This window comes from Egretta garzetta, unplaced genomic scaffold, assembly GCF_000687185.1.
Source record: "Egretta garzetta isolate BGI_Z169 unplaced genomic scaffold, ASM68718v1 scaffold257, whole genome shotgun sequence".
Taxonomy (NCBI): Eukaryota; Metazoa; Chordata; class Aves; order Pelecaniformes; family Ardeidae; genus Egretta; species Egretta garzetta.
Genome location: NW_009260344.1, coordinates 534,282 through 561,004, shown reverse-complemented (window position 1 = coordinate 561,004; position 26,723 = coordinate 534,282). Strand labels below are relative to the sequence as shown.

The window sequence follows — 26,723 nt, the reverse complement described above, 5'->3', positions numbered from 1 at the left end:
GTATGTCTATTACAATATTTTTTCTCTCCTGTATAAGGAGAGCAACTTATGAGTGCCTCAACAAGGTTAGCAGAAAAAAAAGTAAACTTATGGCCAAATGCAGGCAGCTTGATATTCAAGACTTGTTGAAATCTTGAAATATGCTGGAAAATCTTTTCATAGCAAGAATGTGTTTGGTCTACTCATCTTCATAACCCATTTTATAATCTTACCTGATGAACTGAGGACACAAATTAGGCATGTATACAGGAAGAATGACAGTATTGGCTTTTTCTTCAGTGGGTTCAACAGGCTGATTTGGTGATGGAGACTTTGGAACTCCAAACTCTTCCTTGGGCAAGAAAGAGAACAAGATGAAAGATACAATTCAAGTGAAAAAAACTTAGCTTGAAACAGCTCTAATGAAGAGTGGTAACCATATTACTTGCAAGGCAATCCTTTCTATCCTTTTTCAGTGTTATATGAAGAATAATTGCAAGGGATTTTTTCCCCTTATTCTTTCAGTGGAATTATTCACAGAGACATCAAAGTTCTGTTGTGGATGATTTTGGTGGGGGGGTTGGAGATGGTGGCTGTTTGATTTTATTTTTTGCTTTGATCATGAAAAATCTTTATCTGTACAGGATCCAATTAGTCTGTGGTAGGCTATTTTTTTCAAGAGTGCCACCTCATAAATTTTTCATCCCCTGACACAGAGAATGATGGGACTAACTGTGGTCCAGGCTGATTGTCTTCTGTACTGTACATAGAGTAGTGAGATTTTGGCAAGTGTGCAGAAGGACAGAGAGACTAATTCTTTGTAAGCTTCCTTTTCACAGGCTAAAAATATCGAGAATTAAGGCTGTATCCTAGTAAAATCTGATTCTAGTTTCTCCAAGTTAATTAAGAAAATCCAGATGAAAGGTCTCCTGTATGGGAAGTGTCCTGCAGTTACTAGAGCTGGGAGACAAGATGTGCTTTTTAACACTGGCCTTAATTTTAACTTTTATGTATTTTTCTTGTGGGGGAAGGGAACTGAATCTGAGAATTTTAAGCGGTGAGCAACAGCATTGACTGAACTGCTGGTCACTTGCAGTGGTCTGCATCATGCAGTACATGCATGCAGCAGCGAGGAATCCACCCAAATAAGTACTGATGAACAAGTTGCAAGACTTTGTAAATCTAGACAATATAAAATTTTCAAGATCGTTTTTACAAAAATAGTGAAAGAAATCTTTTTAATTTCTCTAATGCCTTGGTCTATGCACATTTTAACAGAGTTTAATCTGAGTGAAGGCTATTTAAAAATATATCTACAGTAGTTAGGCATGTCTTGTTATATACTTTACTTTTTTGCAGTAAAATATATTGTCATGTAAATACAAATTTTAACCTGCTCATCCCCTTTAGCGTGTTGATTTTCTTAAAGATTAGATACCTCATTTTTGAACTGGAATGATTTAAAGCATCTCTTTAGACAGTGATATTTTGGTGACAGGGAATGCTCTCGTTTGTTCCTGTAGTTTAAAGCATGAATCTAGAAACAGCAAGGTTGCTCATTAGGGAAAAGCTTGCTTGTATATTATTCTAAACAAAGGTGGTTTGTGTTTTGGATTTAGAATAGCTGTAAAATAATTGCCTTGAACTTCTCAATATTTAAGATGAAACATAGCTAGTTGAAACCTGTGTTAGCAGATAGTGGGTGCATGAGTCTCCTTTTGATTTTTTTTTTTTGCTGCCTGTGCAGCAAAACTACCGGTAGTTATATTATACAGTAAAGTAATAGCAATCTGGACAGATGAATTACTTCCTTTGTTAGCCAGTAAAATGAGAGTTCAAGTAATGGATTTTCAACAAAAGGATTTGCAGTTGTTTCTGCTATTTGCAAGTGGATAGATTTCATATTGTTTGGATTTAAGTGAATATAAAATTTCTTAAGTGGTGTTTACTATTTTACGTCCTTTCAAATACTGTTTTCAGGCCTGATTTCTTCTTCCGTATGCCTACAAAGGTAATGGATTTATAATTTTACAAGAACAGACCTGCTGGTGGTAGCTAGAATTAGCTTAGTTGCTAATAAAGTATCTCAACAGATTTTTTTTTTCTTTTGAATATTATTCTCAAAAGTGAGATGCGAGGATTCCGCTCTGACTATTTTCTGTCATCTGGCATTTTTTCAACTTTAAATGTTTAAGTGGTGGTTGTTTTAACACATGTGGAATTCTTCCAGTTTGAAGAAATAAAGTTTGTAAATTACATAGGAAGTAATTTAATTTAGGATGAATCATTTTTGCAGCATTCTTATGCCACTGAAGTTCAGTTTAATATCAGCAGACAAGCATTTAATTAAAAACAGTCTGTGGGCCAAATTCCTCCACCAGACATGTGGTTCATATCTGGGCGCTTGCCAAGAGTGGCAAGTGAGAGAGCAGTTTTAAATTGATGTTTTCACGTAGGATCAGGTCCTTCAGAATTGATCTGGGAGTTTGTTTCTGTGGGACAGATACAGAAAGGCCTTGGAGGAAAGAACAGAAACCTTTGGGCGAGACTGCGGATGAGATGAGACGGGGGAATTCTTGTCGTTCTAGTTCACAAAACACATGGGGGAAGAGGAGCCTGTCAGTTCAAGGTAGTCATTGCAAGCATTGATTAATCTGCCTACCCTGGTCAACAGCAGTGGTCTAAGCTTACCTGTGTCTCGAGTCTAACACAGGTAGCTAGAGACCGAGTAAAAGATTGATTTTTCCCACCAATTCCAGTAGATTTTGGAGTGTGGCTGCTGGTACTTCAGATTCACTGTTCTAAATTATTTTTTTTTTATTCACAGGAATTAACTTTTAAATCCCATACTCTTCAAGTGCCCACATATCCTTAGGCAGTTGCTACAAATGAGGGAGCTGAATCCCAGCAAGGTCGAGTAGCTACATCTACTCCAAATGAGTAGTCCTGAGCCACCCTTCTTCTGTCCTTCCAGAGGACAGGGAGGAAGCTTCTTGTTGGGCTGTGCTGCACCAACTCTGTCCACGTACTTGGATGAATACGGAGTCTAGTTGCAAAAGCTGTTCAGGGGTTTGTCCCAAAATAATGTGTGGATGTGGTTAGCAACTTAGTCTATGGATAAAAGGCACTCTGATTCTTTCTTTGCTATTCCAAGTATTTGACCATGTTCAATCATCTGTATAGTGAATGAAAAAAAAATCATATCGGACAATTTTAAGTTTTCTCTAGCTCACCAGGAGCTCAAACGTACGAAGTCCTGTTGACATAGTATGAGTTTTGGGGTTTTTTTCATATCAACCTTTCACAGAATCTGGTTTTCATCAGTGACCTGGGATATAAAATTTGGGAATAAATTTGGCTAGATGAAGGAAATGTGGGTAGTGGCAAGTTGATGTAGAAGCCAAGACCTTCGCAGGATATTGCGGGTATGGAGTTTTGAATAGTTGATATCTGAATGGCCTAGACTGCACTGTTTTTGGTTTAAGTCCATATCCCCTAGCAAGCATATTCCTTGTGCATGACCAAGACGAGTGTTCTCTGAAGGTGATTTGTGCCTAGTGCTGCCATTGCCTCAAGTCACCCATAGCTCATAGGCCTGTCTAACATGTACCATCCCCTTAACCATTGTAGTACAAATTATATCAATGAAAAACCGGAAGAGAAATTTCTATAGCTGAAAAATACCAACATGTAACTGAAAGTTTTTAGGTTTGCTGTATTTGCATGTACATTATGTGAGCTATATGGAGCTAAGATCAGTTACAAAGTAGATGGACGAGCATAACGGAAGAGTTGCATGTTAGTAATTTGACAAATTAAATCTATCTACCAATTTGCTTCATGGTTAAAGGCTGTGCAAAATTAGATGGGCTTTTCTCGACAGAGTAGCATTGGCAATGATGAACATAAGCATTAGAACCCAGGAAAGGGTGAAAAAAACAATGATTTGTGAATTAGTTCGCTAAATGGGGCTAGTATTATTAGACCAGACTGCTTTACGACCTGGTTTTCCCCCCTGGTTTCTCTTGGTGGTGACTTGGAGAAAATCAAGTGGAAAGTGAGGTAGACAGACCTAAAACCTGTGCATAGCTCCTCCTTTTCTTCACTGAGAAGCAGAGGTGTTTTAAATTCTGTCTTCTGTCCCACGATAAACACGCGCACACAGAGTCTCCATGGTCAACTAGAAATTTATTCTGGGGGGCTTCAGGGTTGGGACAAAAAAGGAAAGGAGAAGAATAGGAAATAGGCACACTAAAAATGTCTAGCCTTACTTATGTACAGTTCCCTTTGGCGTAGCATGCTTTCCATTCTTTTCCTGAGAGGATAAAGCCCCAGTAGTTTCTTAGGGTACTCGGAGAGCAAGAATTGTGTTGATCAGCTGAACTGATGAAGCAGACCTGATTTTGAATATTGAAAACCAGTGATTCAGATCTCATCAGCATTATTTCTATGCAATTAGCATGAATTGTGGCTATTTCTGGAACAGTTCTTCAACAGAAGAAAGGATGTCTGACCTATAAATTGTGTCAAATACCATGTTTGTTTAACTAGCCTCGTTTGTCATAATGAGGCATTAGACTGCTGTCAGAGGTGACTTCAGAATGAAATCTTTAATTGCTGCAATTTAACTTTTAATGATGAAAAACAGATTAACAATCCAAGTTTTTCCCAACTTCCACACGAGTGTGAAGGAGTTGGGTGTCACTTACCTGTATGCACAAGGATGGATCCACCTCATTCAGCAGCGTGGTTCTTACTGGCTGGAAAGGACAGCGACTGTGAAGGAAAGAGGTTCCGTCTTCAGGCACATATGAAGTGAAGGAAGCCAAAGTCCCTTTTAGTCTTCCAATAATGCTTCTCTCTCTGAACAGTGGAGTTTCTTAAGGCAGCTTCTGTGCATTTTAGCACATCTCTTTCCTTTTCATTTAGGGGCATCAGTCCTCTTCTCCATACCAAATAAGAGAGACCCTAAATATATGAGGGAAATTGAATCTTCTGGAACCATTTTTCATAGATACACTTTTCGTTTCTTAGCTGCTGTGGTAGGAGAGCAGTCCTTTTGTCAGAAACCCAACTGCTTGTTGGTGTCTCCTACTTGATGGTGATGGTTTGGGGGTTTCTGACTGTAAGTGGTTGATGCACATCAGGAGGTCCCAAAGATCAGACTGATGTGTAACTTTTCTCAAAGGTGGGTAGCAGCAGACTGGTTTGAGTCAAGCTACATTAGGAAAAAATTTTGCCCGTGCTGTCAGGTTCTGGAAAGGAAGGAAATATAAATCCTAGGAAATCAAAATCAACAATTTCCTCTTCTATTTCGGTCATTTCTACAGTTGCTGAAATATATTTAGGCAAGGGTACATATCTTATTTACTTATTTATAAGGGAGATAATTCTTGTGCAACATGTGGATCCTGAACAAAGGCGTCTTCTGCATTCCTCCCTACGGTTAGGCTATGTGGTGCCGTTGATATTTTAAAATACAGAACTTCTACTTAAAAATCAAAGGCATCATGTGAATAAAAAGCCTAGTTTGGGTGACATGTAGCAGTTCTTTAGAGTATTTTGTCTTCTGTTCTAATTCTGTGGTCTAAAGAGCATGTAGAATAAGCTTGGTTTATGTTGTTATTAAAAGCAGTGAGCACTTTCTTTGAAATGTTACGAGATCTGGAAAGCCTGTGCCTGGCTGAGCTGTGTATTCACAGGCATGTTTTTGACAAGTATGAGTGTAAATAATGGTGGTGTTACTACAGTAAAGGGGGTAAAGACCTTAGGATCATAAATCTGCATGGCATGATGGTAAATACTTAGTTTGCTCTAGAATATTTAGAGTTTTAAGGTGTAGGTTTTGGTGATGATTTTTTGGTAAAGTTTTGGCCCCTGAAAACCATAAAAATCCACAGTTCCTACTGATAAAAATTAACTCCAAAGGTAGTACTGATACAGCTGTCACTGAGTGAACATGGAAGGTTGAAGGAAATTGAATGCTCTCTGATTCAAGAGCTTTCAAGCTTGTTAAAATTAGATTAGACGCTTTCTTTAAAATGCTGCAAATCCAGTTTCGAGAAGAAAACAGGTTTTTGCTTTTGATGGTTTACAGCAAGATCAGAGGTAGGTCTCTGTGTTTACTTCAGTGAATGTTAGAGCTCATGCCTGTTGCCTTTCCATGAGGCAGTTAAAAATCTTTGATTAGCTGAATCCTTATTTTTCCCCTTTCCTGCTAAAAACCTCACCTGGACCCACTAACAAAAGTTTATAAGCTTGGCAGTGTTTCACCTATCCAGCCCTTTCCTGATTTCTGTGTGTGCACATGCATAGATTTTTTTTTTTTTAATAAATCTCGATGGTCAAAATTAATTTTTAAAATTGAAAATGCTGGGGACTTCATTCTCATTTTTGTCATTTGTTTAATACTGTTTAAAGAGAAACATTTTTTGTTTCATTGTATGCACTGTTTTGTCAGCATGTACCTCTCTGGGAGAAAAAGCCTTTTCAATGTTCTGTCTATCCTCAAAGCATGGTGTATCTTCTGTTCTTTGCATTGTTCGGAGCACTGTCTCAATGTCCTTTTACTGCAGAAGTACCTATTTGTACTGGGAGTATCTAATTCCTCTTATTACAGTGATCCTGTCTCATAGAGCACTCCTCACCTCATAACTGGAGAAAGCCCCCAGCAGGTTGTGAGTCTCGGGTTGAGAAACCACACCATGTTGAGGAGCAGAAGAGTGGAGGGAGGGGGGAAGGTCTGTTCTCCAGGGCGTTTGGGCTCCATTGAGCACAATCAGATTGCCCTTCATTTCCTAATGAAGGCTGCGCCCAGCGATGATCAAGTCCGCCTGCCGTAGCTCGTAAGCAGGATCACTGCAGTCTCGGGGAGATGTTTTGTTGAAATGGACAGTATCTGTGGCATAAGCTTACTGGGGGCTGAACATTTCCAATTCCATTGTAGCACTGTCTCATATTGGTTTAAAGACAAACAAACAACAGCAAATCAACCCTAACCCTGGGTACAGCAGGGAATCTTTCTATATGTTGCTCTATTTCTGTCTGGAAAGATCAAGGCTAGACAAAGGACTGATGCCCAGTGACCTTGTATTCTTCCCAGGCTGTAAGGTTCACTCTTTGTTCTTGAGATGTGAGGATGCCCTGATGTAGGCCAACAGCAGTTACTGTCCGATTTCTCACTCACCGCTGTCTAATACTGCAGTATACCAATAAAGCATGGACCTTTACCAGCCAGAGAGGTTGCTGGCTACTAAACCAACAGCAAGCTTGATGAGACTATAAGCATGTCGAGCCATTTAACTGTGTATGCATGGAATTAATTTTTTTTAATTATTATTTTTAGTTCTACCTGTACTGAAGGCTTTTACTCATTCTAACTGGTATTTTGCTGTAAAACTGTCACTGGTTTAATTGTTCTGTCCATTTGCTGGCTGATGCTTTTTCCTAAATATGGAGGAAATTGGTTCATTGAGGTGGTGTGCACCATTCTCCCAAATCCCTGCCACTCACTGCCACTCCTGCCATGGGCACGCATTTTGAAGCTGTGAAGTCAAAGCGAACCTTTCTCCCTGTCATGTTCCTCTTCAAGCCAGGCAGGGTTATTGGTTATGTGTAACATCAGATCTCTTCCTGAGTTGTTTTTTCTTCCCATTCCTCCTCAAATCCTTTGGTACTGCATTCAGGGATGTTTATACATAAGTTTGTGGTTGATGTACAACTACTTTCCAAGATCTTTAATTCTAACAAACAGTATTCAGCACTCCAGCTTGTTTTGTTTAATGAGGAAGAGGAGTGCAGCCTGATGAACTGGTCCCCCTCGAGCTTTCATGGAAGTCAGTGGGGGCTTGTTCTTGCGTTGAGGGAGAGCAGAGCAGGATCTCCATCCTCTATCTCTTTTTGCTCAGCAGCGTGACTGTGCCTGGTTCACGGCTGGGGAGAGAAGGGATGGACACCCTTATTAAACTCTTCTCCGATCTAAGGTACTTCAGTCATCAGTGAAGTGCATATGAAAACTCCTGCCACTTCATCTTGTGCTATCCATCCCCCGTGTCATTTTGTACTATGTGTCTTTTTCTGACCAGAACTTTTAGGTAGAAGTTAGAGGTACGCAACCACTGTGACTATGGAAGATTAAGCTAGACCTGTGTGGCTGAAGCAGCGATGGCGCTATCAGACACTTTCTTTCTAAAGAGCCTTCATAAATGGTATGCTCGGTAATGCAGAGGATCAAGGGACAACAGCTTGGGTTCCATCTACCAGACTGGAGTTTAGAGAACATACATCTGCCCTTAAAGCAGAATGAAAGCTTCCCCTGTCTGCAGAGCAGTCTGTGGAGCAGGCCTAAGGGAGAATAAGCACTGCAACGTTCCAGGTATTGAGAAAGGTGCTTTTCTGGCTCTTAGCGCATTTTAATTTATAATGATAAACCTATAAACCTTGAGAACAATATAACCCTTAACAGCTGAGTTAGAGTGAGCACTGTAGCTCCAGAATTTCAATTCAATTCCAGTAGACTTTCGATTGCTGAATGGCCACCTTCAGTAATGGTTGATGTTTCCTCTCAGTTTCCATAACTGAGTCATTTTCACTTCTTGGTGCTCCACAGAGGAGGGACATACCCAGGAGCATCTTGCTCTTCTTTGCTTTTAAAACACAGTGTATGCCTGTTCTTGGGCACTGGTGAGACTGCACCTTGAATATTGTGTTCACTTTTGGGCCCCTCACTACAAAAAAGACGTTGAGGTGCTGGAGTGTGTCCAGGGAAGGGCAGTGCGGCTGGTGAGGGGTCTGGAGCACAAGTCTGATGAGGAGCAGCTGAGGGAACTGGGGTTGTTCAGCCTCGAGAAGAAGAGGCGGAGGGGAGACCTTATCACCCTCTACAACTGCCTGACAGGAGGTTGTAGTGAGGTGGGTGTTGGTCTCTTCTCCTTGGTAACAAGTGGTAGGATGAGAGGAAATGGCCTCAAGTTGTGCCAGGGCAGGTTTAGGTAGGATATTAGGAAAAATTTTTTTCACCAAAAGTGTTGTCAAGCATTGGAACGGGCTGCCCAGGGAAGTGGTGGAGTCCCCATCCCTGGAAGTATTTAAAAGATGGGTAGATGTGGTGCTTGGGGACATGGTTTAGTGGTGGACTTCACAGTGCTAGGTTAGTGGTTGGATATGATGATCTTAAAGGTCTTTTCCAACCTAAAAGATTCTGTAATTCTATAGGGATGGGAACTGTTTCTTTTGAAGCAGATATAGAACGCTAAATGGCGTGAGTTTGTTACTCAGCAGTTTCAGGAGAAAAGGAGTAGAGGAGGAGTGTCTTCAGGTTACAATGAGTCCCATTTATCTTCCTCACAAAGAGGGGAGCCCTCACACGTTACGTGAAAGTCTCTTAACTGGGGATTTCAGGTCATCTTAACGCTGTCTGTGTAGTCAACAAAGAAAGAGGCAGCAGGGAGTTCAGCTCACCTATGATTTGAACTGACCTCTGGGAGGGACTTTCTTCATCGACTCAAAAGTACTGATTTGAACTGCTTTATCCCTGGGAGTGGGCATGTTTTAAAGCTGTATAGCTTAGCCAGCCCAAGTCTCCATAGGTGCCAACCTCAGCACCAGTCCCTATGGGCTGACATCAGTGCATGGGGGAGGCCTAGAACATAGCAGATAGTAATCACTGGCTTCATTTTAGTTAGCGCATGGAACGTGTATTGATGGGGAATGATTTGAGACACATGTAAAGCTAGGACGATAACCCATAGTTTCATGTCCTGTGGTCTGGTAAAAAACGCCATTGTCGTTTCGTAGATTTTTTTTTCAAGTTAGCTTTCAATCAAGGTATGCTTTTTCTGTCACCTTCCCAACTGCAGCACCTTTCCCTAATGTGTGGAGAGTAAACTAGCTCAGTGGAACCAAGAACCTCTCCAGGTATTTCGGCATTGATGGGCTAACCTGGCATACTGTGATAAAGTCCGTTCTCATTACTTGCCACCGTCATCAGCCAGTGTTTGTTTCTCTTCTTAAACACCAAGCTCAGAAAAGAATTGAAGCACATGCTTAATTCCTGCCCACTCCCTCAAGGATGTAGTTTTAGTATGTGCTCAAGTGATCCTTAGGTAAACATCCTTTGGTACTTGTCTCTCAGTTCATGTGTATATAGTTGGCAATATTAAATTTGAAAGATGGCCCAAGTCTGAATCTAAATAAAAATCACTTGAAGTACGAGCAAAGCCAGTTCCATGTTACCAGGCACAAGCCTTTCAGGCCTCCCATGTGCTGTGCAGTACCGCTTGATGTCTGGCAACTGATGTGCTAATAATTGCCTGTCAGTCAATGAATCCTTTAGGGTAAGATGTGAGGAATTTCGGTACCTTGTAAATAAGATTGGTCTTCTCCCTTCTGCTTCTGTTTATATTCTGCAGTATGTAGTTGATGAGTAGAGTCTGTGTGAATATACTTTTCTGTGGCAGGAGTGAAACACAGAAAAGGCCATTTGGTTAATGCAAGTTATTTGTTCCTCACCTCCATGAAATCAGAGAAAGTCACTTCGCATCATTGCCATGACCCATCAGCATGACACGTGTCTCGATTGAGTGGCGATGGGGGAGAGAAGACCTTCCATTTTCATTTCTTCACGGCTTACTGACTTTCTCATAGCAGAACGAGTTTGTTTCCCACCTTTACCAGTATAACACCCAATGTGTTGATCTGTTAGTTGTAACTAGGCCCCAGAATGTGCTAACATAATGGCATTTTGAGGCCCTTTTGTAATATAGCCCCTTTCTTACACCTAGATTTAATTTTCACTTGTTCAGCGTATTGGTAGATGGGGTCTAACTGAGCTCTTGCTCATAGGTGGTGATGGTTGGATTTGGTCACTGCTCATGTCCGCATTGATACCAAAAAGGAGGATGTAGCATTTCAACTTGGTGCAAAATAACTTTGAGAATGTCAGTGATGTATTGGTGTGCGAGTCTTTAATCAATGGGGTGTATACTCAATGCTGTGAGCCACCAGGCACATTTTTTTGTGATACTTTCCATAATGCTTTTCCCAAGTCGTGTCTTCCAAGTGTAGCTTGGGAAGTCTTTTTAATTAATTGTCCTTTTGATATTTAATAGTTTGAAATACTTGAGTTGTACTGATAAAAGTTCCAGTACATCAGAATTTAAATCTAGGATTATAAATAGGTAGGTAGATATGTCGATATATCTATCTATCACAGGTAGGTGCTATTTAACTTTTAGACTCTAATGCCTGTGAACTTCTCACAGAGGTGCAAATCATTTATTCGCTGTCGTATGACAGGCATAGTGCCAGAATTTCTTTGTTTCCACGTTTGAGGTGATACCACTTTTCTTATGTCTTTTGTAATGTAGAGTTAAGTACTTTTAACCTTACAACCTTGCTATTAATCTGTTTCACTATTTCTCAATGATGAATTCCATTTCTTTGAAAACACTGTATACAGTTCTGTGCTAGTGTCAATAAAATTGACATTTGTGTAACAAGCTGTGGCATTTTCTCAAATTTCACTGAACATTGATTTAGTGTGAAACTGTTGGTAAATCCTTTCTTGCTAGCTGTAATAATACAGACCTTTATTTCAGACAAATACTGCTTTGACTTTGATTTATAATAGGCTACATAACTGTCATGATTACGTAAACTGATAACTGTATTGTTTTTTTCCTTCTCTTTTCAAAGGAATTAAATACAGACATGAACTGGTTTGGAATTGGAAAACATTCATGTTCTAGCAATAAATCTTGAGTTCTTCCAGAAAATAAATAGGTTTTACTATTGGCCTAATTATATTTATTGGTGTTTACTTGGAGTATCTCAGCTGTGTTGTAGCAACAGGAACACTTAACCTATCATATTCTAGGGAGGACATAAACACATGACAGTAAAATGTATTTGACCTTAATTCTATACGGTGATGTATGTGTTTTACATTTAATAGTAGACAGCCTATTAGCTGTGGTGCTCAAGAGCTTGTCATGTTTTTTTGGTTGGATTTTAATGTATGATGCCAAAATGATACAGACTGTAAATGTTCTTCCACATGACAGATCCATCTTCTAAAACAGGTTTAGATTTTCAGAGGTTTGGAGGAGGGGATAACTGGGAGAATGCTGGGCATTTTTGGCAAACGCTTTCCTTTGTGCAGTCAGTAGTCTGGCTGCCTCCCAGAAGACAAAGTGCTAATTTCAGTAATATTTAATGTAGTGTATGTGAATCCATGGAAGTGTAATTAATTGTCTAATTCTTTAATATTTTTAATCCAGAATTAAATGGGACTTTATATCTGTGATAATCTAAAGTTGTCATGCTTTGTGCATTAAAAGTATTGCTTTTCTTATGTAAATGTAATGCTAGCATTTCCATCCCAAACAATCAGAGGAGCATGGAAAGACCTACAAGGTATAATATACATACTTGTGTTGTGTGTAGAAATTGGGGAACTAGTAGTTTTCTCCCTTCTTGTTAGAGCTGACTGGTCTTAGCAGTAACACTGCTGTAGAAAGTCATCGCTTCTTTTTCTCTAGACTTCCACTAGATAAATTTGTTCTAACGTGTGTCCCGTAGCTCCATATGAAGTACTGATTTGAGTCTTTGAAGTTCTACTTTGCTAGAAAGAATGGCACTCCTAGGGTGACTCCCTTATTGTTGTATTTATTCTCTTCCATAGAGTGGATCACAATGGTGAAAAATACGGTGTTAATGTGATGTTTAGCGGTAAATATTGCAGCTCAGCCATGTATGCCTTGACCCCTTCCCTACAGAGACACTAATTTCAGCCAGTTGCATCAGCTAAAAGAATGCTCCAGTCCCTTGGTTAATGCAAGTGGATGCAGTTCCTCTGGCTTCACGTCCATTTGGACTAGTTTGAGGACCCTGATGGCTGTGTCTTGTAGTGTAATTTCACATGCTGCAACTTCAGGTTGTAACTTTTTGGTACTTTCTAAAGAGAGCCTGTCCTAACTGATTTCTCTTTTACCGTTTTTTTAGCAGGTTCTCTGACTGGCAGCCCTCACCTTTCAGAGCTTTCCATCAATTCCCAAGGAGGACCATCGGTGGCAAATATGTCTTTATCTCCAAACTTGAGCCCTGATGCCAAGCAGTCATCTCCCTTGATCAGCCCTTTGCTGAATGACCCAACATGCATCAGGACTGACGATGAGGAAGAAGTCAAAAGAAAGGTAAGGCAGAGGCAGTTGGCCTTGGCTCTCTTCTCCACATTGTGTTGCCACTACTGCTGTTTGTCAATGTGGCCAATATCTAGACCCCCTGCAGCTTCCTCATCATAGATCCACACAGATAACTTGAGTTGGGTCACCTGATACCTGCTGTCTTCTGTCACGGTTGCATCCCAGAGCATCACTGTGCTCCTGAGGCCAAACTCACTGTTTGGAGCGGGTCAGGCCAGAACCACAGAACTGCTGTAGCTGAGGGCTCAGTGCCCTGGATTCATCCTCCTGAACAGAGGTGCAGGAGTTAGGGGCTCCGGCTCCTCCTTAAGCAGCAGAGAGAAGATAAGTAGCTCTGTGTCCCTAAGGTTAATGTGGGATAAATCTGGGCCAGTCCTGTTGGTTGCAACCTTAAGAACTTATTTTGATGGGGTCTCCTGTAGATCTAGCTTGTTTTTAAGGAGTGGAGTTTGGTAGCTTGTTGTAACAAAACAGTCAACGCCACTGTATTACTGGAGGGAGGATTTCCAGGTGACAGCAGGAAAAGGAACAGCATTGAGCCTGTACAGGAGTGTCCAACCCAGGCTCGCCAGTCTGTTTCTGCTGGGAGCACCACTGGGAGCCATTTGGTTGTGGAAGTAGAAAAGCTCTCTTTGAGCCACAGCCTGCAGCATTCAGCTGGGAGTGTTTGGCTCAGCCCCATCATTGCAGCAAAGCCATAAGGGAGCATCGCATCCAAAACTGCTTTTCGAAGACAGAAGTGATTCTGTCTGAGCCAGCATGTTCTGGGTATCTGCTGGCTTGTCCCTCCTGTGATGCAGGGCAAGAGAGGGTTGCTCTTGTCCTTCTGTCACCTGCCTTTTCTCCTGAGCTGGGAGCATCTCAGGAGGAAGAAGGTAGGAACTCAGATGCCTTTACTGGAAAGTGGGAGCATGTGTAAGGGAAGATCTCTTTTCTCACCCTGCGTGGTTAGTTAGCAAGGTATGTGTGAGAGAAATCTGAGAAGATGAAAAGCCAAGAATCAGTTAGCAGACTGACGATTCTCTGTGCCAGTCCAAGTTACAGCAGCCACTGACTGCTGTAGCTTATACCAGCTGGTGATGGTTCCTGTGGGGTTGTATATTGGCTGGGAAATGCCCGCACAGTCTCCCCTCGCATCCTTTCCTAGTGCATCCTCTGCATCAGGGAGGAAATGTAGAAGCAAAAGATTTGTGAATGTTTTGCTCTTCCTTTTTGCTTCCTGAGCAATGCAGAGCAAGGTCAGTTGGGATCCTTTGGCTCTTCAGAATTAAGAGGTCAAAACTACTTTTGCCTGTTGGATAACACAAGAGGATTTGGGGTTTTTTACCTGAAATTTGAAATCTCTAGCTTACCCCGGAATTCTTGCCCTCTTCCACCGTTAGGTTGTCCAGCCGCACTGGGAAAGTCATAAAGATTTGATTTTTATTTTTTTTTTAAGAGTATTTTACTGTGGATTCTTACCCTGACAATGAAACTTACAATAATCAGACACTAATTTTTGTCATTTTGTCAAATTTGATTCAAATGGTTGTCCAGCCTGCAAAGGATTTCTTTGTGAACTTCAGAATGCATCCTGCTCTGGATGTGTGGAATAAGCTGAAAGGAACATCAGCACTCCAAAGCTGTAGAAATCACCTTGGCAGGAAAAAAAAGTCTCTCAAGAGCCCCGAGAAAGTGCTTGTTGTCTTGGGCTTGGAAGGAAGGATTGTTTTCAGGGTTTCAGGTCTTAGGAACATTCAAGCATGAGTCACAGTAACCACAGGCAAGGGTCACTAGTTTGTGACCCTCTTGGTGATTGTTGTCTGCAGTTTTTTCCTACAGAAAGCAGCTCCATAAAAGCAGATGAAAACCTAATGTGTTTGCAATTTGCAGAGATTCCCCACTGAGAAAGCTTACTTCATTGCTAAAGAAGTAGCAACCACGGAACGAACATACCTGAAGGACCTTGAAGTCATCACATTGGTATGTTTACTTGGGCATTACTCATGAAACATGTGAAGCTCTAGTCAGCGGTAGTATTTCATCTGCTCCATTTAACATCTTAGCTGTTCCATGCTACTTTTATATTCTGCATTATAGGTATTCTCTGCAGCGCACAGCAGTACAGCTCTAGGGAGGTAATAACACAAAAAGCAGAAAGTAGAGATTTTCACTGTGGTTAGTAACGTGCACTGTGAGACGATATCAGGTTGAGGAACTTGGGACACAGTTCGGTTCTTTTTTTCTTGCTCTCATACTTTGTGGTTGTAATTACTAAAAATGCCTGTGGGTTTTCAATGACTTCTCTTAAAACTGAAGTAGCTCCCTAGGGGGACATAAAAATGTTTTCTCCTGGATTAAGTGCCCTCCATTTAACATGAAATACTTGGAGTACCTATTTGAATGATTCTGATTTTTCAGTAAGTGAAACTGTCTGTTAAACAAGTCATTAATCAGTAGCATCTGATCAGACCGTGATTGTTAAAATCACCAAGGCAAATAAATGCCTTCTTTGCACACACACCAACAGTCTTGTTTAACTCCCAAGAGTAATGTGCACAAGATTTGGCCTTAAGTAACAATTGTCTGTAAAAGTGCGCTTGATCCAAAGCCTCTCGTGCTGTATTTCAGCAGGGCTGCCAGCTCCAGACCTCCCAGCTCTTTAATCGCCCCGTGTGTGAAACTCTGCAAGGTGCATTGCCACCTCCTGCATCAAGTGTTGTGGTAAGGAGGACATGCTGCAGGGAGGAGTCTGTTGGTACCAGCTGGAAACCAGGGAGAGACACCTTCTCCCCAGCTTCTCCTCTGTTCCAGGAGCCCACATGGCAGATGCTGCTGATCTGGTGCCAGCTTAGACGTCGCCAGTGTAGGCTGGAGCAGCATGGTTGTGGCAGGCAGCGAGATAGCTGTGGCTCCACTGCCTGCTTACCCCGGTTTTCTGAGAACCTTGGCTTTCAGGCCAATGAGGACAGAGGCCAGGTTCTGTGGGATGGTGGTCACTGCTGCAGTCTCAACAGCAGATAACGCTGTTTTCATCTTCTATGTCACCCAGCGGCTGCAGAAACAGAAAGTTTTAGCTCTTTAGAGCTCAGCCTCATTTCCCGCCCCGGCCTTTATTCGTCTGGTAGGCAAGTTTGAATTTGCTGTGTCACCAAGAGGCATCCAGCTGGCTCTAAGATAATCATCAGGCCCATCGGCTATGCCCCACAGATGTCTGGCCCAGGAGACCACTGAGAGTGAACAAGTAGCCAGGATCATTGGAAAAGGTAGAAGGAAAAGGAAAAGGCTAGTGAAACACTGGAACGGGTTGCCCAGAGAGGTGGTGGTGGAGGCCCCATCCCAGGAAACATTCAAGACCAGGTTGGACAGGGTTCTGAGCAACCTGATCCAGTTAAAGGTGTCCGTGCTCACTGCCGGGGGGTTGGGCTAGATGACCTCTAGGGGTCCCTTCCAACCCAAAACATTCCATGATTCTGTGATTCTAAGGAATGAGTGTCGTGCATGAATTTTGAGACTTGGTAGGTGTGCAGTTCTTCAATCTTAGCTCTGCTCAGTGCAGAGATAAAGTGGGGGAGAGGGAGGCTTGGGAGGGGTCTCCCTTTGTCCCAGGTCTGGGTCAGCTCCAGCTGATGCAGTGCCAATCAAGAGTATGTATGGTCCCAACAGCCTTCTAGGCACTTCTGGAAGTCAGCTATAGATATCTGGAACCCCTTAGGGCAGCGAGGAGGGAGTAGTGTTACCATGTTGAAGATAATAGTCTGTGCCACCTTGGAGCAAAACTAAGCAGGAGCCTGTGGCAGTCTTAACAGTGTTTGGCGCTGACCCTCCTATTTTCTGCTACTAGCGTCTCGTCTTGGAAGTGCAAAGCACCGACCTTCTAACTTGTTCACTTTGCAAAGTGTGCGGGTGTTCTCTATCTGCACACAGCAGCATGGGCTTGAGTGCTTACTGTACCAACTCCCGTCAGAGGGATTTCAGACAGAACTCAGCAAAAGAAAATGCAGAGCATATTTTTTGGTTTTACTGGAATCTGTGCATGTGTTGCAAGTATTGCAATACTCTTTCTCTTGCACCTACAGCATTTGCAAATTCAGTTTGTATTGACCAACCAGTTTGGACTGAAAAGAATCTTCCAAGATGTGCTCAGTAATGGCAAAGGGGAAGGGAGTTTCTGTTTAGGCTATGCAGAGCCTGACTGCTGATAAGAGCACCACTTCATCATGTAGGACTGTCAGGGGTAGCCTGGGTTGTATTCCTGGTGCCAGCTAAATAAGGTCCTTACTGGGTTAGGTGCATTTGGGTTGGGTGTATAGAGAAAGCAAATCATCATACCTGCTGCATTCCACCCCCCAATAATTTTGCTTCTTTTTTTCTTTGTAGTGGTTTCAGAACGCAGTGAGTAAAGAGGATTGCATGCCCGAAACACTGAAAAATCTCATTTTCTCCAACTTCGAACCTTTGCACAAATTTCACAGTGGTTTTCTCAAGGAAATTGAGCAGAGACTTGCTCTGTGGTAAGATTGTTTTTTGTTATTTAGCTCTGTTATTTCATGCAGTTTAGCATTTTTGCATTCCCTTTTTGCAAACTCTTTCTGATCTACTGTAGTGATTCATTTGTGAAAGTCACAGATGTTGGTTATTAACAGACTGGGGATACTGAATCATGCTTTGGTCGTGTCTGCTTGGCAAACTCTGTTGTTCGGGTATCTCAGTCAGGTACAGGCATATGCAAATGAGATTATAATTCTGGATGAAGCTTTCTCTTGCCAAATGTCAGGGGTTTTATATGGCAACTCTTCTGAAAAACATGTTGCAAGCAAGGCTCATCAGTAATAAAGAGGGAGCAGCGAAGGACCGAGTCCGGTTTCTGTGCTGGGGGGGATTTCGGAGGCCAGCTTCCCATTCTGCAGCACCACAGCTTTGGCACTCTCAGGGTCTGCAGTGCACTCTACAAATTGACAGACTGTTGGAAGAGGACACTGGGCTTAAAAATTATCTATCCTTACCATAATAGTGACGGTAAAACATGGCATTTTTGTGAAATAGCTATGAAGTGAGTAATTCTTCCCTGGCAGGACTCCTAACTCGGTTCATTTGACAACTGATATCTGAGCAGAGGCGCGCACAGAAGCCCTCTCCTTGCTCTGATTAGACCTGTCTGGACTAGATTGCCTTGCTCTGTGTAGGCATTTTTTGGTAGTTTATCTTTGGCGCTGGGAGCCCAGCTTTTCCTTCTCAGTTAGAAAAGTGACGATGGAAAATCACGGGAAAGCAGAGCAGGCAGACCTGATGAGTGCTAATCGGTTTAATGCCTCTCTAACTAATTAATGAAAACAAAAGCAAAACACAGTGCTAAGAGCCTGTGAGTTTAGCTCTTGCGATGCGATGGGCGAGGTCGTTGAATGAGAGCCCAGCACGTTGCAGGTTAGTGCTACCCAAACCCACCCTGCACAGTTCCAGAATGAGTGGGTATTTTCTGGGGAGAGGGGGATGTGATACTGCCTCTCAGAGCTGAAATCCTCGCCCAAGACTCTGTGGCTGATGGTTGACATGAGGTTACTCCTAAGGCAACGTGCTGCACAGGAGCTCTGCCTGTATCTCCTTTTTTTTTTTTTCATCGGGCTGCTACTGTTTTAATCCAGTCAGGATTGTTTCTGGTGTTAATTGCTTTCCAGTAAGGAACATCTATTGCAGATACTCCAAAAAGGCTCTTTCAGATGTTAAAAAATAGCAATTATTTCTCCAACCATGGTGTAACATTGTTTCTCCAACCATGGTGTAGGATTAACAAAAAATAGCAATTATTTCTCCAACCATGGTGTAGGATTAATAGTACTTGGGGTTAATCCCCAACTAGTTGGGGTTACGGGTGAATGGTGAGAAAAAGAAAATTTAAACAGTTAATAAAGGGCCAAGTTCCACTCTCTGTCAGACCAGTGTAACCTAGGTGAGCTTGCTGGGTGCCGATTCCTGGGGCACATATTGACATAGAGATTCCCCTTATATCCTTCTGGTTGGTGGTGGCGTTACAGGGGGATGCCAACCTCCCGTCCAGATGTTTTTCAGAACTTGGATGATGCTGCAATAACAGGCTGCTGTGGAAAGGTGGCATTGTGGTAGGTGGAGGGAGGTATGTTAAAAGAAAAAAGAAACATTTAGGCTTTTCGACTTTCCATGTTTTTATTTTGTTTCTCCAAGTTAGCTTTTTTTAATGCTGAGTAAGCCTTTTGTTTTCCCGCTTTTCCTTGTGTCCCAAGGCTATGGTTTCACAGAGCGCTAAACCTCAGTTTAAGGCTCCTAACATTGTATTTAAGCTGCAGCTATTCTGTGATATAAAGTGCTGATCTGCTATGAAGTTACTTTGCGATCCAAATTTGTTCAAAAATATTCTGCTGAGGTAACTGTGTCCCAGCTGGACAACTCGTTCTGACTTTGTCAGCTCAGCTATTGCATGTCCTTCCAGTTAGCGTAAAGCCACTGGGAATTCTCTGTCAGATGCTCTGATTCATTTGACGGAAATGCAGTCATGTTCCTGCCCCTGGTCTGCGTCCAGTTTGCAACCAACAGCATGGGTTTACCTAATGTAATACTGCTGTTGTAGATGGTGTTTGTTTTTCAAGTTCTGGAAGATTTGAATAGGTGCCTTAGGAAGGGAGGCGGATTTGCTGGCAGGTGTTATTTTGGAGGTGTTGTGTTTTTATATAATGCCACAGATGCTGAGATAAGCTGCAAGCAATAAACTCTATCCTACAGAGATTACTGTTTAATTAAAACGGTGAGTGACAAAGCCAAACAGCCCCTCAGCACGTAGAAGAAGAAGCTGGTGGCAATGTGGTAGGGAATTTCTTCAGCAGTGTGGTCAAGGTCGCTGAGCTCAATGTCTGGGCCGCCACGGTTGTATCTATATCTTTGGCTCCGGGGGGCTTTAAGGCTGGTGGGCTTGGGCTGTGTTCACCACCAGCATCTACGTCAGCTGCGTAGCTCCTCGCCGGCCTGGCTGTGACAGTGGCACCGCTGCAGGCAGGATTCAAGCCAACTCATTTAAACCTGACTCTTCTATGCCAGCTCTTTTTAATTTCCAGGCAGGTGGAAAAGGGTGGAAGGTGGGACGCTTGTCCTGAGACGTGAGCGTGCTCTGCATTTGTCAGAGGGTGGCGTGTCCTACGAAAAAAGAGCCTTTGAGTGAAAGGGCTGTGGACTTCATGAAGCTACTGGGAGCCCCTAGCTACCCAGGTGTGTTGTGGGAGCTTGTCTTGGAGGAAGAACCTCCCGTGACCGGCCATCTGCGTTCCCCTAGTCAGTAGGATGCTGGGTTTTATCAACTTAAAGTGCAGTTCAGCCTGCTCGCCCTGCCGAGACATCAGTGTGTTTGTCTAAGGTTTGTTTCAAACCTTCGTGCTGTGTGTTGGAAGCTCTTATGGGAGGCCATTCCCAGGTCTCTTAGGACCTGGATCGTGTTGAAGTTGATGCTCTGCAAGAAAGCTGTGAGGAGAGAGCAAGGCCAGGGGAGGCTCACGTGTAATGATTGTTAGATGGCTCTGTGCTTTTAATTTGTTAAAACATCTATAGGCTTTTAGTATATCAAAGAACCTCAGGTTTGTGCACATTATTAAAAGCATTTCTGGCTTGCTCGAAGGCTTCTGAACTGTTTGAGCCTGCCATCAGAGGCAGGCTGTTTGCTACTGAACATCTTAAGGGCTGGTATCCTTTTCACCCAGTTATAGATTCTGGCAGGACTGATTTGTTTCTTTACACAATTCCTCTGTTTTTCTCTTTAATACTGCACTTCCTAAGAGCAGCACATCTCAGTGTCTAGTGCCTAAGTGAGAAAGTTTTTTAACACGACGTGAATTGACGCTGACACCAATGGCCAACTGCAGAATATAGGAAGTTGCTGCATTTTTCACAGCCAGAGTTTCTTTCTGTCCACGAAACTGAGCAGATTCATGGGGATTTTGTTGCACAGCGTCCTAAGATCAGTCATACCATGCTCTGATCGATGTTTCTGCCCTGTCTGTGCCGTTGCTGGGTCAGTGAAGCAGCCCATGAATCCCATCGGTTGTCCCGACTGTGCCGAGCCCGCTGTTCACAAGACCAACAGTGTTCCTGGGACCAAGTGAAAATGCCCCTCTAGAGGCCCTGTGGTTCGAGGAGAGGAATGACCTTTGGTGGATGCAGGCAAGGACACTTGCCTTTAGGTGCAAGGCCAGGAGTTCTCAACCATTTCTGCCTGGAGGAAACATGGGAGGAATATCCCAATGACTTAAAGCTGGCTTCGATTTCTCCGGGCCTGAGAGACTTTATGGCAAGGAGGAAGAGGTGTGGGCAGTGCAGGCAGAGCATGGCATGCTCCATTAACATCTGGCCAGCTCAATCCGAGAAGTCAGCTGAGTTGTGCTCTTTCATTTATCTAAGCTGTTTAATAGGCTATTCATTTGGGCCACAAGCACCATTCTGCAGCCAAAAAAATTGAGCTCATCTTCCCACACCCCTTTAAATGTTTGTATTACAAATTTCCAAGCATTTCTGCAAATTCTGATGGAAGGTGGCAAATGGAGAACCATAGATTTCCCCCCTTGGTTGACTGCTAAACACTGCAGAGAGCAATGCTAGGGCAAGCCAGGATAGCCATTTCTGCCCTAGGAAGCCGTATCAGGTGGCGTGAATCTGCATTTTGGGCTTTATCCATGTGCTAGGAAGAAAAAGCATTACGTACTTTCCAGAAGTGCAGGCAGCCTTACTTTCTCCCAGGGAAACCAGTAATTTGACTCTCAGTTCCCAGGCACTTCTGAGGAAAGCTGCTCCTCAGTACGACCAGATGTGGCTGAGAAATGTGCGGCTGGGAATTTGCAAAAAAAAAAAAAAAAAAAAAATCTTAGCATATGAAAGGAGGAGGCTCAATCAGGCTTCATGGAAGCCAGTTTGAAAACCTGTAATAAAAAGCACTCAGGGAGGTGTAGGAAGATGAGCTAAATGTTGATTTATTAACCATTTTTTTTGTTTAGGAAGTAGTACTCGCGGTCAGGAAGAACAGCCTGATAAACAGTTTATATAAAACAAGCCAGCAGTCCTTGTCTGCCTTCTCAAACACACCAGTGCTGACTGTTCAGCTGGGTCTGCGTGCCTGTTGAAGAGGGATGAAGAGGACGGTTTCAAAAGTGTCTTTGTCTCATGAGATGAAGTATGTATTTGGAGTATAAACCTCTGAGTCATACAGTGTGGATAAAGATGTGGCCAAAGATGTTAGGGGGGGCTTGGTGCCCATGCATTGTGCTTGCTGTTGAGAGGACAGTTGGCATTAAGTTGCTTTTGGGTACTTCTGGGGAGTAGAGCCATGCTACACCCAAATGAATTTGAAGTGGTGGGAGAGAAATAGCTTGTCCAGGATCCATTAGTCACACCCAGAGCCACGTTACATCCATCTCTGCGGCTCTCCCAGGTGCGATGCACCCAGCATCGCCTCTGAGGAGGTGCCACGGCAAGGTACGGAATGTTGTTGTGTTTTCAGTATATTTCCACACGATGGTGTTCCTTGCTCTGATCTCTTACCATTTAAAAGCATTACTGATGCATGCTTGCTGTGGATTGGGTTTCTCCCACAACAGGGCTCGCCAGCCCAAAGTCTCCCCTAAGGCTTGGTGGGACTCTGGGAAGCTCTGGTAGCTTCAGCAATCCATTGCTGGCACTCTGAGCAGCATCTTGTCCACCACTTACTGCTGGAAAGGAGAGCTGCAGTGGCGGCTGGAAAGGGCTGGGCAATAAGAGGCACTGCCTAATAGCAGGGTGTGAGCAAGGAAAAGGGTGTTTTGCTTTTATCGACGACTTCTTTTCCAGTTACAAACCGTTCCTTTTATTTAAAAGGCAGGTGTAATGGGGAATGCTTAAGGTATTTCTTAATATTAGAACTGTAGTTAATTATACTCTTCAAAAGCCAAAAGTGTCTTACATGCTCAAAGGCAAGCTATGATACCCAGGAGGGAGATGCTGTTCCTGAGCATGGAAGGTAAATACCATTTGCTGCAATTTTTTTTTTTTTTTTTGCTGCAGTTGAAGGGCTGCAATCAAAGTTTTTTATGTTCACCTGGGGAAGAAAAAAAATCTCTGTTGAGATATCTTTCTCTCCTGCTTTGTCTTCCCACCATCCCCATCAAATTTCTGCTCCTTCTGCTACCATTCCTGGATGATTGAGGGTAGTATGGGCTGACTCGAGATTTCTTTCCATTCATTTTTTCAATTATGTACACTGAGAAGTTTATGTAATTCATAGCTGCTCACGTAGTCCCTGTAAGTTGAGCTGGTGGGTGTTTTTAGTAATATATAAGGTAGCGTCTGAGTTTCTTATCAGGTATGAAAGTTGGTCTCCTCCTCTTTGCTTGAAATTCTACGCTTTCATTACTGTAAAAAGAAAGGGACTATTTGGAGAAAAATGGGAAATGACCTTACTATAGAATAAAATCTCCACTGTTCATAGAACCATAGAATCTCCACTATTCAGCATGATTTTCAGTGGCTTTAGACCTCCCCACACAACGTCAGTGGAGTGATGGCACATTATGTCTTGGGAAAGCAGCTCCTACATCTTCTGTGGAGCTGGGGATCATAGATCAGCTCCTGATGAAAATTCGGAAGAACCTTGTCCCTAAGCTCTGTCCCTCATCACTGGCATACAGCTACCATGTTCAAACAGCGACCCATGAAAACAAGGAGTAAGAAGAAGAATTTGGCCATCAATGCACAACAAATGAGCAGCTTCTTCCAACCCCCCCGCAAGCTGAGCGTTGTTATTCAAACCATACACCGCAGGGAGAGCTCTCTCCTCTGCTGCTGTGCTTTGGGCTGCTGAAGCAGTAAGGCACCATCTGATGGATCAGGTGTTTGGTTTCTGTTTTAATACTCTGTGTATTTGGATGCTCTTTTCTTGGGGTTTCTTTTCTTCTTCTTTACTTGGGATTTGCATGTTGAGGAGCTGGGGAAGAGGGCAGTGTAGTGTAGGGGTTGCTGTGGAGTCCCGGCAGAGAACTGGGGTGGAGAGGAGGATGGGGTCGAGGAGGTAGATGTGAAGCCATCGTGTTACCATGTTTCATGGAAATAGAGAGCCAACTCAGGGAGAATGGCTGGAACAAGGAGCAATACGTGGCCATCACATTTCTGGATTTTCTTAGGGTTTTAATTTTTTTTCCAGCAGTACACATCTGCCTGCAGCACTGGTTATCTCCATTGGCCTGGGCTGAGGGCTCTGATGCCATTCAGCTCTTCACTCTTCAGCCAGCAGCTGGAGAGAGGCTGTTGCTTTTGGGGAACCCCTCCTCTTCCTTCTTTGTCACTCTGCCAAGATGCAGAGTAAGATCTGAAAGCCCTCAAACTGTTTTTTTTTTAAAAACAAAAGCCTCAGACCAGTCTGTGGCCAAAGCCAATGAAGGGGGAATGTTCCTGATGTTTTGCGTGTGACTGATGTGATGCGATGCTGTGCAAGCAGCCGCTGCCAGCTGTGCTCAAGAGGGGCCAAGGGGGTCAACTTTTAGGAAAAAGGACCTGACTGCTCAATGAACGACTGCACTAAATATCAGCTGAAGTTCACAAAGTCAGTGGAAGCACTCGGTATGACTTCAGTAGGCTTGGAGGTCAGCCTTCAAGTAGCTAGCTAGTAAATAAGAAATTTGCAACGCGTATTCCAGCCAACCTGTATTGTAGCCTTTCTATTTAGAAATAGCAGTCTGTAATGATGTACTTACTATTTATCTTGGTGGTAAATCGGAAAGGTACCAAACTGCTGAAGTCCATTAGATTAAATCAAGTAGAGAGACATAAAAAAGGATCCAGGCAATGCCAGAGAGTTAGAGAATAACACATAAAGCAAAAATCCTTCTAGAGATAATTACCGAATACCGTGTCGTTTACTGGCAGCAGCACAGATTCATCTGGCTTTGACATTTCTGGGATTGTGTGCAACGGCGCAGCGGGAACCATTTGGGATGGGATGCTGCGTGCTGGCTGCGCGGGCGGAGGGCGACTTTCCCTTGCTTCCTGCCGGCGCCGTGCTACTGCCTTGGACTTCAAATGGTTGTGGTTTTCAGCTGGGGGTGCTTTGATACGCACCACTTTGAGCAGAGCTTTAGTGGCTGGGAAGTTTTATTTACAACCTCTTGGAGGAAATCTGAGTGGGGAGAGCTGCTGGATGGATAGGACATGGGGGAAGGGAAGGGCAGGGGGAAGATGACTTGGCTGACAGAGGCTTCCTGGAGAGAGAAATTGGACTTTTATCCTCAGGTGATGTGGAGACTGTAGTCCTGTAACGTCCGTCTGTACCTCTGCTGCTCCCTGCAATATAGACCTTTTCCTGGGCATGTTTTGACCATGGCAGCATTTTTATAATGTGGTGCTTTTCCAAAACTGGTGATGCTAATTGAAGTTACCATTGACACAACCCAACTTCCTACGCCGGTATAACCTTTGGATACAGAAATAATATAAAAAAAAAAATCTTTGTTGAAAACTGCGTTTTTCTTGCTTAGATAGGCATGTGAGTGCCTGGGAGACTTAACACAATAGGAAATAATTAAAGACAGCCTATGAAACTGGATATTGTTCAAATGAACATGGAGCAATCCCTTGTTTACCAGCTGAGTGTCTGTCTGTTGAAGGATAAAATAGGAGATGTTACTGTGTAGTATTCATAAGCTGCACCCTCCACATTTCCCAGTTAGAAAAGCATGCACAGCCTGAATGTAACCATGTTTAACTTTACAAAACAAAATATATGTCTGAAGATGCATCTATTCGTGTAATAATATGGATTTATAAAAAAAAATAATGTATGTGTCTTACCTGTATATTCCTAACAACAGCTGCATCCTCTATGCTTTGGTGAGCGTGGGACCTCTCTGGCTAAATCGCTGGTACTAAGGAACGGAGAGATTTACCACCTGGTTGTGCACTTACTCCTTCACTGCACACAGAATATTCTTAAAAGTGTGAACTTTTCACAAGTGGGTGAAAAACAACACATCCATTTAGCAGTAACACAAACCAGAGTTCCTGGTGTCCTTGGGTTCATTTAGAGCTTGATGAGATTTCTGTCCTCTTCCACGGTGGTGCATTTCTTTGGCTGAATCGCAGTTGCTCACACCAGGACTGGATCTGTCTACCAGCACTCAGATGTGGGAGTTGAACTGAACTTTAAGAATTGAGGACAGCACATAAAAAGCCATGCTGCGGGAACTCGGATGCAGCATTGGAAGTTGGAAAGGGAAGGGGGACAGTGCTTCTCCCCACACCCCCCTTAGTGATTTTCTTTTGAAAACCTAACTTGGTTGGAACAGATCTGTAACAGTTAGGTTCTTATATTCATGATTTTTTTCCTCCTGTGTGTCTTCTGAAAGATGTGTTTGAATTCAGAGTGTGGTATCCCTGCCTGTCTCGCACATGGGTTTAGAAGCAGGAGTATCTTTTTCATCAGGAGCTGGGTTTCTCCCAAATGGAGCACCCACCCAAGTGCAGCTGGCTGGGTGGGAGGGAGCAGTTTGCATTTTTAATACCAAAAGTGACACGCTGAAAGAAAATTCC

General features: G+C 43.0%; 1 protein-coding gene across 1 annotated transcript in view; it reads left to right on the top strand.

The window, feature by feature from the left end:
* FARP1 (FERM, ARH/RhoGEF and pleckstrin domain protein 1) overlaps positions 1 to 26,723 on the top strand; it is a 176,295-nt gene that overhangs the window by 130,998 nt on the left and 18,574 nt on the right. The window contains exons 13-15 of the mRNA XM_009642701.2: positions 12,985 to 13,172; positions 15,054 to 15,143; positions 17,541 to 17,674. Of these exons, the coding sequence (XP_009640996.1) occupies positions 12,985 to 13,172; positions 15,054 to 15,143; positions 17,541 to 17,674 (412 nt within the window). The remainder of the gene's footprint in view (positions 1 to 12,984; positions 13,173 to 15,053; positions 15,144 to 17,540; positions 17,675 to 26,723) is intronic.